Source organism: Haemorhous mexicanus, chromosome 1, assembly GCF_027477595.1.
Source record: "Haemorhous mexicanus isolate bHaeMex1 chromosome 1, bHaeMex1.pri, whole genome shotgun sequence".
Classification (NCBI taxonomy): Eukaryota; Metazoa; Chordata; class Aves; order Passeriformes; family Fringillidae; genus Haemorhous; species Haemorhous mexicanus.
The window spans coordinates 85,352,046-85,368,678 of record NC_082341.1 but is presented as its reverse complement, the minus strand read 5'-3'; the positions used below and the strand labels follow the sequence as shown (position 1 = coordinate 85,368,678).

Here is a 16,633-nt window from a genome sequence, read left to right as displayed (position 1 = left end):
TAACTGGGATCCACTGAAGTCACTGGCAAAAGTTCCTCAGTGTTCAGAAGCAGCAGGAAGTCGTACTTTGTATGGATGCAAAGGTGGTAACCAGGTTACACCATAGGAGAAATTAGCAAAGTGGGAATTTAGGCAACAATCTTCTAGTTTCAGACATTTATTCACCAAATCTTCCCTCCAGCAAAAGCTTAAAAGTAAATCCATATCTCTTGAGTCACTGCCTTAACAGATATCCAAAACAGATATATTGTTGGATTTGATGAAAAACTAAACTAAAACTGAAATGAATTTAAGCAAAGGCTGGTGGTGGCTGAAACAGGGAGATGTAATTCACCTCCCATACAGTCAGGGTCAGATTACATGTTAGAAATCCTCTGATGGATTCAACACCAGTGTTTTAAACCTTTCACTTCAATACAGAGTGTGTACAGATTCTGTACACTCTGCCAAACAAAATGTTGAACCAGGTTCCAAAAAGGTGGCAAGAGCAGGGCTAGGGAATGGTGCAGCTACTAACCAGCTCTCCTGCCCACTACTTAGCAATGTGGAGCCACATCAGTGAAGGCTCGTTTGGCTGCTGTAGCCCTTCAAAGCTGCACTTCTGCACATCCATTATGCACCACATCAATGATGCTCTGGGGTTACTTACCATCACTCCCACCAGCTTGGTGATGCCGTATTATGTCACAGCCATATCTGTCCTGCTGATAAATTTTATGTCTGAAATGAATATTAAAAACTGAATTCATCTGAATAAATTTTTAGCAGCAGCTATGACAGACCAGTTTCGCATTACCCACTGCTCCAATTATATTGGCAATGGATCAGGAGACAGGAGCACAAGTAAAACTAAGATATGGAGCTGACTCACCTCTACATTACAGCCCATTTATGTTCATAAATGAACACATGTTCTCTGAAAGCCTATTCTTCTCCTCTTTTTTCCAAAACTGAGAATGCCAAAGTTTTGTCATGTGCTATCTCTTGCCTGCCCCAATAAACTCAAAATAAGCAAAAGCAAAAAAACCCCAACCCCAAAACAAAACCAAAAAAAAAGCAAGAAAATCTTCATATAGCGAAACTGGAACAGAAATGTATAGTTTTAGCCATGGCGCATGTATACAAGAGGAGAGGCAATGCTACAGTACTTCAATCTGTATTGTCTATATAAAACATTTATTTTTAAGCTCTATAATGGTATTATAGAAATACATAGAATATTTTATAGTGTATTTAAGTGTACTCACTGTGAAAATAACACATTTAAGACAGGTATTCTTATGTCCAAATATTTTAAATATATGCACTTCTTTGCCTTGCAGTATTATGTTACTTTGAAAAACAAAATATCAGTATTTTATTCCTTGCTCCTCACCAGAATCTTCTCATTCGGATTTCCCTGGGTCATCTTGGGTGCTCACTGCTGTGGGATATTTTATAAAAACCACAAAAAGTCTGTAGATTTGTAGATTTCCTATATTTGCTTGCATTCATGTCTAGTGCACATTGCTTGCCGTTCAATCCTCCAAGTGCCTTCTTCGTAGGTACAGTGACATATAGTGCATTCATCTGTTTTCACCTCCCGGCCTGCTGGAATCACAAGGGTTTCTGCAAAGCAGTTCGGGCCTGAAAGAAGGAAAGAGTTCATTATGTGACACCAACAGCACACTGCAATCCATGGTCCTGGTCCTGGGCACAGAAAGCCTGCAGCAAAGTGAGTAATGCCGGGCACATTACACAAACATGGGCATCATGCACAAGGCATAAAAGCAGCAAAGAGCACAAGGAGCCTGCCTGCCCAAGTGGTTGGATGTTTCTGGTACGGACTGTCCCTGCTCCCTGTGCAGGAAGGTGCAATAAAGCCCTTCTGTGCAACAGGCAGCTGTGACAGAGACCTGGGCACACCCAGATGGTGCAGATGAACACAGACTGAAGCCAGAGGAAATGCCAGCTGTTGATAATTCAACAGTGCTACTGTAAGCTAGCTAGAGAGCCACTCATACATTTTATTACTTTTTTCCCACTGGAAGCAAGCATTTTACTTTCTGTAGTAATCATAGTATCACATTAGTTTATCTTCCCTTTCATGAGAAAATAGTCTATTTCCAGCAGAGTGGAATAGCTTCAGCCTTTTCTGAATGAGGATACTTTTCATGTATAAAATGAAATATTCCATTTTATGTAAGTCAGTAAGTCTCCAAACACTTCTTTTCATAGTACACTGAAATAACTTCATTTCCAAGGATGAGGCAGGAGAAAAACCCACCAGCACAACGTTCAGAAGACCAAGCTGGTTCTTTCAAAAAGCAGAAGGCTGTGAGAGCTGGATTATCTATATTTCTTTAGACATATTTTTCTATGTCAAAAAAGAAGTCTATTTCTGCCTTGAAAATCCACATGCCCTTGCAGAGCAGCATTAAACCCTCCAACCATGCACCTATCCACTGTCATGCCCCCAGTGGAACCTGGCCCTTCCATTTAATGAGCACAAACAGCAGCAGCTCAGGCACAGCCTGGCCACATCTCAGCACTTTGGCACCGCTGTCATCAGGGCAGGATCTGTAAGAGGGGCCAGGATAGACTGATCTGATACTGCTGAAATTCTTAAAGGCTATGGATGCACAAAACACTTGTTGACTGCCAGCCTGTTTGCCACACAAATAAATATATCCCAGATGGGCTCAGTCTTCCATGGCTGAGGGTTTACTCCAAGACCTACACCAAAGAGCATGGCTTCTTCTTCTTCTACAGAAAAGTAGCCCACCTCCTGGGCTGTGCATTTAAAAGTACAAACCAAATAGCTCACAAGTCAGTTTTAACAGTTACCTCATTGAAACAGGTTATGTCCTTGAGTGCACACAATGGCCTGAGAACTAGATGCCAAACTGGCCATAAAGAAAGCCTCTCCTCACGTAAGAGTTACCTCTAGATGAGACCAGCAAGACCTGCAGAAATTTGCTTCCCCATGTTTTACTCCTTCTTAATGCTTTCAATATTTAAGCCCATACTTTGTTTTCATAGAATCACAGACTGTAGAATCATTAAGGCTGGAAAAGACCTCCAAGGTAACTTAGTCCAACTGTTAACTCACCACCACTGTGTTCCACACTAAACCACATCCCCAGGTGCCACATCCACATACCTTTCCCACACTTCCATGGATAGTGATTCCACCACTTCCCTGGGCAGCCTATCCCGGTTTTGGAACTGACTGATGACAATTGTCTCCAACATGTGGCTTCTTTCACAGTTTTGGGTGACTTCCTGCACATTTGGATGCAGAAAGTGCAGCAAAATACAGCATATCTCATTTAAAATCACCTGCTTCACTATCCTAATGTTACTGTGATACTTCTGTGTTTTCAGTCCCCTGTACATGTAAAGTTTTACTGAGCTGGAAACACTGCAAGGAGGACTTTTGGGGTGAAAGCAATGCTCCTGGGTCCCCACTGTACTCTGAGAGGTGCCCAGGTTTTCAACCAAGGTGAAGCAGGTTTAACTATGCTGTCCTTAGTGGAACATATTTGAATGCTGATCTGTACAATTCTGTTTCTCTAAAATACAGTATTCTTCTTGCAATTAATAAAGTTTCATCCCAAAATGAGTTCACCTGCACATTACGTAAAGATACCTGAATGTTTTGTATGCTGGACTGTAACAGCCTCATGATTTACAAAGCTATATGATGTAAAGAGTTAAAATATTAAAAACAGAAACTACTTTCCATGGAGAATTTGTATGAAACCTACAAGACCACTTGAAATTTAAACACTACTTAAAAGGCACCATAGGAAAAAAGTGATGCCAATCCCCTGCACAGGATTTATTTTATTCTGGAAAAGCAAATGTTATAGGTTATACTTGGTTATAAAATCAACTGGGGAAAGAAGTAAAAATGGTACAACACAACTTAAAAAATTCACTTGGATTCAGAATGTAAATGCCTCCAGTCACAATTAGTAATACTTTAATGTCATGTGTGAGGAGTCCTGTTTACAGCAGAAAGTCATTTAATGTAAAGATTCAACAAGTAAGACCTCAACTGTTAAATTATTTTACATGGGGGTAAGTAATTGCTTTGGTAAATCTATGGAAGAACAGTAATCATTGACCTGAAACAGGGACCTGAAAAAAACAAATGGCAGCAACAAATGTTGCTTTAGTACCATGGAACTTTTCCTTGGAAAATTGCCCATTTTCTGGTTCTGCATTTGCACCCATCATTACTGTAAGTGCAAGTCTTATATTGTACTTAAGCTGACAACAGTGAGCTGGCATCCTTGCCCTCACCTTTTTCTCTGCAGTATCACACACAACATTGTGGGCAATGTTACAGGAAAGGTCATGAATGAACAGGCTGAACTGACTGGATTATTGCAACATCATGCACATAAATGTCAGTGCAATACAGTGTCCAAACAAGGGAAAATAATTCCACAACTCTTCTTTTGTCATTTCTCCAAAGTCTCAGACTGCTAGGGAAAATAATTCTGAGCTTCACCCCAACCATCATTCAATTTTGAAGCTGTATGAGCTTGTCCTGGCTCTTGGTGTCCTGTGGCTCCCTTCCCACAGCACCGGGAATGCTCCCCTTTCCTCTTCCTCTGAGGAGCAGACACAGAACACAGACTTACATGGCTGGACTGATGAGACCAGCCTGCAGTGATGGGCTATACATAGGACAGCACTGGTGGGACCCTTGGTGAAGGGCTGCTCTGGATACTCCTGTGCCTCCAGCAGCCTTTCCCTGCCCCTGCCTGTCACACAGTCACAGAATATTCTAAGTTGGAAGAGATCCACAAGGATCATCAAATCCAGTTGAAGGGACAGTGATGATGAAGCCACTGAGGATTCTCTGCCTGTCTAAAAGGAGAGTAGGGAAACTGAGGAATTGAAGATTTTGAACAGACAGTGAGAAGGTGTGGAGGCACAGCAGGCACACAAAAGATGATTTTAAAAGTGTAAGAGTCTCTTTTCCTCAGTCTCCCTCTGAAGAGGGAGGTCCTCCACATTCAGGGAGGACGAACTGCCACAATGGCAAGGCACTCGCTGAAAGTACTGCTTTACTTAACACTGGGCAGTTAATATTCATTTAGCAAGATTTTCAAAAGATTTGTTGTTTTTTTTTTTTCATTTTTGAGTTTTAAAGTTTGCAAAATTACCTGACTTAGCACACGAAAAGCATTTCCAAGTAAATTGGGGCTGTTCCAACCCCAAGGCAGTGGTGGGCTTTCTCACTAGATGCTGCTGCTCCAGGAGCAGTGAATTTGTTCTCCTTGGTTTACAAAGGAGGTTGCCTGCTTTCTGAGCTCCTTTTTGGCTACACCACTACTCTGCCCAGCTTCAGCATCTGGTACTTGCTCAGTGCAGTGCTGGCTTGTTTGCTCTGCAGGATAAACCTCCTGGCCCCATCCCCATCTGTGTACACTTACATAGCACTAAGGCACTCAGCGGTGCTGCACTTCTTCACAGCAGATGAAGATCTTCCATATCACTCTTGAATCTGGCAGAAAATTCATTATGACATATTGTATCAATTCTGAGCACAGCTTGAAATCTACCAGGACACTGTTTGTTTTCCTGAAGTATACAACTGGTGCTGTCAGACTCCTCTCGAGCCATGCCACGCTGGTATCAGCACAGATTTCTTTCCCAGGGCTAAGGCACAGTTGCTGCCATTGCAGCCATGTCTCAAAGCAGCAAGTTCAGTGCAAATCCTCAGTTCTCACACTGAGCACCAGACTGGCATGCAGCTCTTGGCTTCCCTGCACCTGAAACAGTGAATCCTAGCCTCCAAAAGCAACATTTTTACTGGGATCTAGAGAACTAAGAAGGCATTTCTGGGTGGTTAATTCATTGAGCGATTATAAAGAGATCCTCATCTTGAAAACACTGAAAACCTAATGAAGTTTCAAAATATTATTGGGGTAAATGCTGCTTTTTTAATAATTTCACTGGTCCTGTGGAAAGTTTCCAATGACTTACAGGCTATGCTTCAGTGTTGACAAAGGCAAAAATCTAATTAAAATGCAAATTTTTTTATCTCAGACGGAAACAGCTGATGCCAGTTCTCAGCAGAGAATGCCCAAGCCACTCACCTACAGAAGTACCTGTAACCTTGGCAACCTCAGAAGTGTCTCTCTGAAACTACTCCTCCCCTCCTTCCACAAAACCACAGCTGTATGTCACAGAGCTGTTCCTGTTTCCTCTTCCTCCTGTCCTTGTTTTTGTATGGGCACATGTTCCAACCAGTTACAAAAGATGAGATACAGCAATCTGGTAAATCACGATTTAATCAACTGTTTTCATCACGTGTTAAACCAAAGCATGGACAAAGAAATCCGTTCAACTCCAAGTTACTGTGCTTGCCTGGAGAATAAGCCACGGTGGATTTTTGCCAATTAAAACTACAGTGACAACTTCTCTGTAATACAACACTTAGATGTAAGACTCCTCTGGGCTCTGGTTTGCACTAAGCTTCCTCACAGCTGCCTCTCTAATAGCTCCTTGCAGCAAACAGGCCACTTCCCAGGCACCTGAAGGCAGTCCCATCTACCCTGACAGTTTTCTGGCATTCATCACTGGCATAATTCATGGGGTATTAGAGCACTTTGCACGTTACATAACCTCAGTATTTACCTTACCCCCTTGGGTTTATTTACTTTTTTTCACTTTTCACGGAGACAGTTCCAATGGTTGCAATGTGGAAAGAGAGGTCCTACACTTTGCCCTGGAAGTGTTGGGGACCATGACAATATACAAGAACGAGCAGTGCTGGGTGAGATCAGAGGTCCACCTGCATCAGCAGGAGGCAGAAGGAGATGCATGGGGAAGTATACAGGGACAGAGCAAGCACACATGTTCAGCTTCCAGCACTGCCTGCATTGGATATTTGGTCAATGGCTCCTCCATGCTGAGTTATGGAGTTAATAGATGGAGTTAAAAGGTTACTTTATGATTAACCTCTCCAACATCCTGTTTATCAGAATTTGGTTGCAAGGAGGTCCACAGCTATTGTGAACAGGGTAGAACCATTTTCTTTTGTTGTTCACCCACTACCTCCACTTGGTATTTAAAAATCCTCATAGTGGAAGAGGTGGTAACAACCATCCTCACTTCTGTCATGCTGTCATGACCTATATCATGCTTCCCTTCCATCCCATTACCTCACCCGCAGGTTGAAGAGGCCAGCTCTGCACCATCACTGTCCCTGCTGACCTCCCCAGACCTCCCCCAGTCCTGCTACCTGTTTTTGGGGCTGTGAGGATCAGACCTGTGTACCATACACAGATTGTACAGACACCATGGACCTGTACAGTAGCACAGCGATATTCCCTGTTTTGTTTCCTATTTTTCCTCCTACTTTCTGACTTTTGCCTTTCTGTTGTGACCACTGATGAAAAAGTTGAGTTGAGGTTTTCATTACACTTATGAATTTTACATCAGATAGAAATTTTACAGAAACAAAAGTTTCATTGCACTTAAGTAAAATCTGTCACTGCCTGTGTTACGTAAAAGTTTGGCTGCCCAGAAATGCTATTTGACAGTCTTCCATGTACAGAAGAAGTGAGAAGTGTTTTTGTTGCTCAGTAGTTTCAGGAACATGCTGGAGAAAGCAAAGCCTCCCTCCCATCTCTCAGATCTTTGTTCTTTCTGACGTTTCGAGCCTTTCTCCATTGCAGGTACCAGGGAGACTAATGAAACACTGAGCTGGAAAATGTAGACAACATTTCAAGCTGTCTACTGCTGACGATGACCTGTGACGCCACAATACAAAGCCAAGGACATTTTGGAAGTTACACTGAGGAGCTAGGACAACTGAGGACCAAACCACAGGCAGATGCTGGCTATGCCTGCCTCCCAGTGCACAGGAACACAAAGTCCCTTCTCACCTGCTCAGCTGTTTGAGATGGGTTTTGAAATGTGCTAATGTGGCATGGTGAGACATTAAAATAAGGCACGTAGCTCCACAACAGAAAGATCTCTGAGACACGGGCACTATCTCCCTCATCCCTCTCAAACCTAATCACTTTCCCCAGAGATGGTATCAGTACCTGCTTTGTGTCCTTCCCATCTGTAATCTCTTCTAAGGGGTCTGTATCTCCCTGACTTGATTTTGTTTCCCTCTCACGTGGATGTGTGTATATATATAATACATCTGTCTCCTGTGAAATGTCAGCTCAGAAGATAAAGCACAAAAAGCAGCTGGCAAAAGGAGTGTGTGACCAGGATTACAGCAGACTCTCATTCTCTCACAAAAATAAGTTCATCACCCCTGCTACTGTCATGGTTCTGACTTCTCCCAATCCATCGAAATCTTTTACTTGCCTTAGTACCTCTGGACACAACTGAACCAAGCCCAAAAGAGAGTTTTCAATAGAAGAAGGATTCAGGTAAACCCAATTTTAAAAGCAATTTGAGACCCTGAAAATTATGTACTATTTCCACGGTTTATCAATGCTTTAAGATACCGGCAGCTAGAGAACCATGGCAGATATCCTAAGAGACTTCCTGTAAATGTGTGTATGTATATATATATAAATGTATGACAAGGTAAAGCAAAATAAAAGTATATCCATTTTGTGATATTCCTACCTGCTACAGGAGGTAACAAAAAAGCAGTGGGTGCAATATGCAACCCTCCATGAAAGCATTTTTTTTTTTCATGCTAGACAGAGCTTTGGTGATTTTAACAATAATAAAACCCCTCCTTCTGTTAGGGCCATATTTTGTTAGATGTATAGGGAAATGACAGATTGGAAGAAACAATTTAAAATAACATTTTGCCAACTATTTTGTCAACAATTTAGAAGGATGTGTATAAAAGTGTCTGCTGTAAGCAGACAGATAGAAGAGAGCCCAAGGAAGCTCTTCTGTAACTAAACAGGGTGACCATGTTATCAGTGACACTGCTGTGACAAAGTGGGTATCAAAGATCTGGCACTTGCTGTAGCCTACGTGTGCCAGTGTGGGTGCATGGGCTTTAATCCAGAAGATAAACCAGCTATAATCTGCTTAAGAGTTGGGTTTTAATGCTCTGCTGATGAGACTCGCAAGCCCTGCTTACAACCATGTTCCGTTGTTTTACTTTTTCATTTAACACATGTGACAGCACTATTGATGAACATTTAATTCTGGCTCCAGCTCTAGAAATTGCAGTAGTGTCCAAAGAGACCCACAGAACATGAAACAATGCCACCAAAGCCACTGGACTGATCCTTTTCACCACTGCTTCTTCCCAGATCTCATTCTCCTTCACCTTGAATTTTTTGGTGATGTGGACTTCCCTGGAATGACAATGCCAACAGTATCACTACCAAAAAAGGCTGCACAGTTTTGCACAGATAGAAATGCCTTGCAGGAAGGAACAGTCTGCAACCTGCCACTGCTGCTGTCACCTTAGATTTTCAGGTGTAACCAGTGAGCAGCATTTCAGCTTTTTGTGTACTGAATACAAAGAAGCAAAGGAGCATCAAATACCACACAATCCAATACCACATGAGCCAAACAGAAAGTCTTGAAGCATAAAAGGGCCAAATTAAACATGAGACTTGACTGCCGTAAAATATACTGTATCAAACAACTTCCTTTATCAGAGAAAATACAGGAAGACTCAACTAGGCTACTTAAAATTATTTCAGTACTTGTAAAAGGACATTGTATTCAGCCCAGGAACAGCACCAATTAGACATGAGCTGAACACTGTGGGTATGTCACAGAAAATTACATAAACACTTAGAAGCCAGCAAGCTGCATATTAATTTTAGGTTCAGCTTTCTTGCAGGTCTGTCACAACCCGGATGATTAGGGAATTAAAACCATCAGGCTTGAAAGTATGGATAAAAATGTCAGATACCTGAGATAATAAAGAATCACAGAAACATTTATGTTGGAAAAGATCTCTAAGTTCATTGGGTCCATATGTTAACCAAGCACTACATCCACATCCCTAATGAATGCTTTCAGGCATTCACTGGCAAGACAGGAATGTCATACTACTACTGTTTCCCTGGGCAGCCTGACCACCATTTCTATAAAGATTATTTTTTAACATCCAGTCTGAATCTCCCCTGACATAACTTGAGGCCACTTCCTGTCACTTGCTGCTTGGGAGACATGACCTGCACCTGGCTGCAACCTCCTTGCAGGTAATTTTAGAGAGCAATAAGGTCTCCCCTTAGCCTCCTTTCCCCAGGCTAAACAACCCCAGCTCCCTCAGCTGGTCTTCATGGGACAGGCACTCTCTACATCAGCTCCACTGCCCCTCTCTGATGCTCCAGCACATCGATGTCCTTGTAGTGAGGGACCCAGAACTGGACACAGGATGCAAAGTGTGGCCCCAATGCTGAGCCCTGGGAACACCAGCAGTGACCAGCAGCCAGCTGGATGTAGCTCCATTCACCACCACTCGCTGGGTCTGGTCATCAGCTGTTTTTTTACCAAGTGAACAGGGAAGCAGTGCAAGCCACGAGCAGCTCATTTCTCCAGGAGAGTGCTGTGGCAGAAACAGGAACTCTGGGGGCTGGCACTCCTTCCCCTGCTTACCATTGTCCCTGCCTGCTGGGCCAGGCACAGCTGCAGAAAGCTGCCTGCCTGCACTCCCTTAGCTCCCTCTCTGCTTCCCCCTGCACCACCCAGACTGGACTGTGAACCAGCCTGGGCTAAAGCCAGCCTGGAAGAGAGGAAGGTGGTTTGGTCTGGGACATGAGCTGTTGTGCAGCATTCTGCAGAGGTGCTGGCAATGGAGTGGAGCCCAGGGAGTGTGTGGGAGTAGCACTGGCTACTTGGAAATTACTTCTGAAGCCCAGAGAGGGCACTCATGTCTAAGAAAACAAATGGAATCATTGCTAATTTTTCCCTCTGTTACAGACACTGCAGAAGCATTTGCAGGCACTGCAAGGACTGGCAGCAGCGATGGGGCAGTCTGTGGGCTGCGGTGTGTTAGCATGGGAGTTTAAAAACCCTTCTGTTGAGGTTAACGGGGCTAATCCTTCCCTTTCTTAAGCTGTTTATCATCCCAGTGACCCTGCAGGGCTTGGCAGGATAACTGAGGGCCTGGTGAAACATCTGCTCAGCACTAAGACATCTTCTTTGCACTGGGAAACATTGGCTTACTCTTCAGATAAAGCAAACCATGTGGAATGCTTTGGTTGAAAGATCCTCAACAGGTTGTCCTAAAAACTGTTATGCAAGTTTAAAAAGATTCTGCTCTTCCAAAAGCTTATGATACAGGCCTCAGAGATTTGCTGCAAACACTGTAACAGAAAGCACATTTTAATTAGCCAAAACACTCAGCACTGGTGGGCTGTAGTGTCTATCAGTGAGGCTAGTTAGGTCACTGAGAAGAGGTCAGTGACTTAGGCAAAATGCACAAACAGTCAGGATTTTATATGTCCTGAAACAGAGGCTAAATGAAGGATGCTAATGAAGGATAAGATTTAGAGAATTATTTTGGGAAAATCCGTAAAGATTTAAACTAAATCAAAAGCTACAGCGGTACCAAAATATACTATAATTCTGCTTTAGCAATGAAGCAGAACCTAAATCAGTGTATTTTTCCAGTCAGTCACTATAAATCACTGGGTATTGAGAATACAATATATGAGGATGGCCAGTGGCTCCCTACTACTACAAGGACTTATTCAATAGAACCAACAAAACATCATCAGTCAAGCAGCAGCCATTTTTTCACCACATTTTAGAATAAACACACTGAATACAGTTAAACCAGAAGTTATCTTTCTTACAGAAAATGATTTATACCAAAATCCTAAATGTAGTATCATTCAAGTCCTGATGGACTGTCACAGCAGACAGAGACAACTCTCCCAATTACACAGTCCCCTTGCAAGTTTAGGTATTTTACAAAGACTTGGTTTGACTTTTTGTTATTTTGTGTTTTGTGCCGTCATTACTGATCCTTTGGGTTTTTATTTTTTGTTTTAGTTATTATCTTTGGGGCTTACATACACAGACAGATTTCTAGCCACTCTTCACTAGAGCTGATTTGTTCTAGTTGTAGGTGTACAGAAGTCCCAAGCATGCCTTTCTCTAGGTAATCTGCTGCTGAACTAACACACACACCAATGAGAAAAAAATGTTAATGCTGGAGGAGCTGCAGTCTGGGATCTCAGACACCTGTGTAACCCTCTCATACAGACAAGCTGTGAGCACAGCTGACAGCTGCAGAAAAAGGAAACAGAGGTTAAGGCTCTTAAAGGCAATAAAGTTTCTGCAGTAACAGAAATAAGTGGTCTGTCACATCTGAACTGCTCAGCTTTGTACTTGAGGACTTTGGCCCTGTGGCATTTTCTTGATTGTATCTGCGATTTTGTGCTTATTTTATCCATTTCTTTTGAGTTACAAAAGGTAGGTACCTAGCCAAGACCAGCACCAGCACAACTGTTATTTAAAACATTAAAAAAATCCAAACAGTTCCACAAAGGACATTATTCAATAGATACTGAAGACTGACTACCTTCTTTGCCTCTCCTACCTTTCTCATTTAGAATGTTTCCAATAATCTTCCTCCTAAAACCAGAAGAACAGTACCCCTTCTTACAGGAATAGAAGTGTCAGGGATCTGTGCCAAAGAATGAATTACAACTGTCAGCATGTCATGCATCATTTTAAAATACAATGAATTCTAACAACATCCTTTGCTTTGCTTTGTTAGCTACACTGTCTGAAATAAAAAGCTGTCCTTGTAAAAAACAGATGTAATGCAGTGGGAACCAGAACAGGAAAATGAAGAGCCTGTTTAGTCAGTCTAAACATATTAATTCTATAGGTGTGAAAATTTACAAAATATACAGTTGCAATTGCTAATTGTTTCAATGTCATACTATTACTATGTGAATATACCTGTAAAAAAATGAAGTTGTTAAGTTTTCCTAAGGAAAAAAATTCCTAATCAGCTAGCTTTAAGATGCACCTAGGTTACTCCACAACTGAGAAAAATCACAGTATTTTTAGGAGCAAAAGAGAGGTTATGCTTTGCCCTCCATGCTACTCAATCAATAATTCCAGCTTTTTATCCCCTTTAACGATTTTCCCCTGGTGGTTATGAAACACAGCCCTGACACAGCTGCTTTGGAAAGACTGCATTTGGTACCTGTGGAGGAAGCTGAATTTAAAATCACAGGAAAATATCTCTGTGAAAGCGTGCTCTTCCTGCCCCTGGTACCCCAGGCAGGGCTCCCTGAGCAGCCCTGCTCCCATGGCTGGCCAGGAGGCAGTCTGGGAAAAGTTTGGCATCAATCCCTGTTCCAGCACACTGCTTCTGGCCAGACACAGTTGTGGGCATAGGCACCCAGCTTTGCCACCCAAAAACGAGGGATCTGGTCACAGCCATGGACTGTATACAGAGGGAAACGAAGAGGCACCTCTGGGGACAAGTCCTTGTACCTCCTGCAGACAGGTGCTGCCACAGCTGCTCACTAGTCTGCTCTGCAGGTTGAGCCCTGCACCAGCACACAGGCACCCTCCTCACATTCCAGCCCCATTTCTCACGTGGGCACCTTGGATCACTCCCTTACCTCATCAAGGTCTTGCACAGAATACTGAGAGAGATGCTAGAACACCTCAATTTGGATGAAAGCAATACTCAGGATAGGAAGGGGTGCATCAAATATAAGTTATTCTGGTGATCAGAAACTGTCAACAAGTCAGAGCTGAACATTTGAGACACCATTCCTCAGGAGAATTCACACACTCCGCTTAGGACCATGTCTAAAGCCAGCTTTTAAGAAATACAACCAGGTATTATGCAAATCTAAATATATTAAGTTGCAACATGAAAATCCATCACTACCTGAAGTTAATTTCCTCTTGCTTCCATTGGCATCACTCTCACACAACTCATGAATCAAAAACTAGCTAACAGAGATGCTTTGGAGTAGAAGAGTGGGAAACCAGAAGATGGAAGGGTGATTCATTGCAAAAGCAAGAGATCAGGAAGCCGTTGGTGTTGGAAGAAACCAAATCAATGTGATTTCAAGCAGGAAGGAAGAAAGAAGAAAGCAGGCAGGGTGACTGGCAAAATTATTTTAAGGAATCACCTTTTTGCTGAAATGGAAAGACAGATGATTTAAAGTGAGAGACATGAATCATGAAAGATATGAGAACCATCTTTGTTAAATGTAAGGATTGCCTCTGTGAGTTATACAAATCCTTTCATCCAAGAGAAGTGCAGCAGCGCAGAAATTTTAGGTCACTCACAGGGGCACACATAAAAGGACACACACTACCCCAAAAAAAATCTTCCACATAACATTGCCCCACTTCTTCACTTTTAGTCTTAAGCAGCATTTATTTCCCCAGGTGCTGCAAAGCCCAGAGCACCATTTGATAGTGCAGTGCCCTTCTCCATGACATTGTTAGTGCAGGCTCTTTCTTTCCATTACACAGATGTGAGAAATTGGGCAGAGCCCAGCAGAGAGCAAAACCCCCTTGGAGCAGAAAGATCTCTGGCTTCCTGGACATATGCCAGCTGGGCCAGGGGCTAGTGAAAGAAACACAGAGTGAGGCTGATTAGCTCAATGTTCCCTTCAACATTCCCATGGCAACTTGTTAAGGGCTATCAACGGATCGAGCCACCAACACTAACATCACAGGGTGGGCTATTCTGGCTAGGAAGATTCAACATTTGATGCCAGTCACACAGCAGGATACAGACACCTTCAAAAAACACCAGGGCTCATGTAGAGCCCTCTGGTTTTAGCCAATGAAAACTCACAGTCTAAGAAGCCAAAATTCATATAATGGAGACTGCAAAGATGTCTGCTCTTCTAAGGAGGGACAAGATATTCCCAGCAAGGGAAAGGACTATTTAAATGCCCAACCACTAAGTCAAGGCACTAAGCCCAAGAGGAGGCAAGCACTACCAATATTACTGGGGTTCCTGTTCACAGAAGAAGCCATCAAGCTCCTGCAAAGATGCTCAGGGAAAAGTAAGAAGTCGGATCAGGACTTTCGTTAAATTAATAGCCCAGAAAACTCTGAAAAAAAAAAATTGGATTCCAGAAATGGCCCACAAGATGGACAAGTTGGCACTGGGAAGCTGGGGTGCTTCCTAGAACTTTCTTTTCCTTTTTTTCCCCCCTAACATGTATGACCTCTGCAGCAGTTACTGAGGCATGAAAACCAGTCTTTGTATGCACAGTAATAGAATTATTGTAAACCTATTCTTAAATATTTCCACATATTATATGCTTCTTCTTGTAATATTACCTCCAAAGGCAATTATTATGGAAATAAAAATACTGGAGGAAAACAGCTGGTACTTTTATGTTTATCTGAAAGCTATGTTTGTTTTTTTTCATAGGCAAAACCAAAGCATTATGAAACTGTAAATGATTCCCAAGGCATTTTGAACTGATTTTTTTGAAACTCAGATTAGTGCACTAGAAAAAGAGTAATAAAACAATACAAAAGTGGTGAAACTAAAAATTAAATTTTACTTTTCTAATGAAGTTATTACTCCAGAATGTCCTACAACCAACAATTAAGCACTTGGTGTAAGATTACAGTGATAGCTACTCAATCTGTCTTGGGGATATTATTCTGCTCTCTGGTGATAAAAATGAGCCCTGCTCACCTGCTGCATACACATCATAAGTGTAAAGGAGACTTGGGAAGTTTGTGTTGAGTCAAAGTTATTATTTTCAAGAACCTCCCAAGAAGACAAAACTAAATTAAAATGAGAAGCTCTTGATTACAGAGTAGATGGGAATGCTGTAAAACGTGAGATTCAGGGATGTGGAAAGGAGATGTTTCCTGCAGAAGAAGTGATGTCCTAGCAAAGGGGGGTATCAGCCCAAGTGGAAGAAACCAGCAGATCTTCCAATTTGCTCCCTTTTGCAAGGTGACATTCATTCATGTCTTGCTCTAGGGCTTAATTTGCAATTACTCCCTTTGCACTCGATGCCATAACCATTAATAGCATGATATGTACTTGTAAAATCTACAACCATTACTGGATTAGTTATTTATTTTCTGATTCTTTATTCCAAGTCTATACCTAATTTATGCATGTGCAATTGAAATCCATGTAATAGCATAAATAAAGAATAAAAAAAGAATTCTGTAAGGAATCTTTGTGGAACAAAAGCTCTGGATGGGTTTTCAGGAGAGGAGAGAAAATTGGACAGAACAAGAGGTAAATCACCAAAAAACTCCAAACAAAAAACCAAAATCAAAACTCTGCAACAGTTTTTAAGGGAAATCTTGACCACAATACTGTGAATAAGACCATGCAAATGCTTCAATATAGACTAAAACACTTGGGAATGGAAACTTTCATACAGAATATATATCATTCCAGGCACATTACAACAAGGAACAGAATACATCAAGGAGTCTCTTTCCTCAAGCATGATTGTCAGCTGACTTCTACTGTATTAGGAACACTGCTCCAGATAAAAACATCTATCAGCAAGGCAAAATAATACAGTTGTAAACATGAGATTCCATGAGGGAATCACACAAACAGATCTCCTTCAAACATCTCTTCAAAATGCCAGCAATAAAAACCATGGTTAAATACATCTTTATCTTTGGCTAGTGCTGCAAACACCAGAACCGTAAAAGGATGCCAAAACTAAGTCAAAATACCCTTATCATGGTTAAATAA

General features: G+C 42.0%; 1 protein-coding gene across 2 annotated transcripts in view; it reads right to left on the bottom strand.

Moving 5' to 3' along the window:
* Positions 1 to 1,140: 1,140 nt before the first annotated feature.
* The window catches only part of VWC2 (von Willebrand factor C domain containing 2), a 53,024-nt gene continuing 37,531 nt past the window's right edge, over positions 1,141 to 16,633 (bottom strand). For both annotated transcript variants that reach the window (XM_059855272.1, XM_059855281.1), the window contains exon 4: positions 1,141 to 1,626. In XM_059855272.1, the coding sequence (XP_059711255.1) occupies positions 1,475 to 1,626 (152 nt within the window). In that variant the 3' untranslated portion in view covers positions 1,141 to 1,474. The remainder of the gene's footprint in view (positions 1,627 to 16,633) is intronic.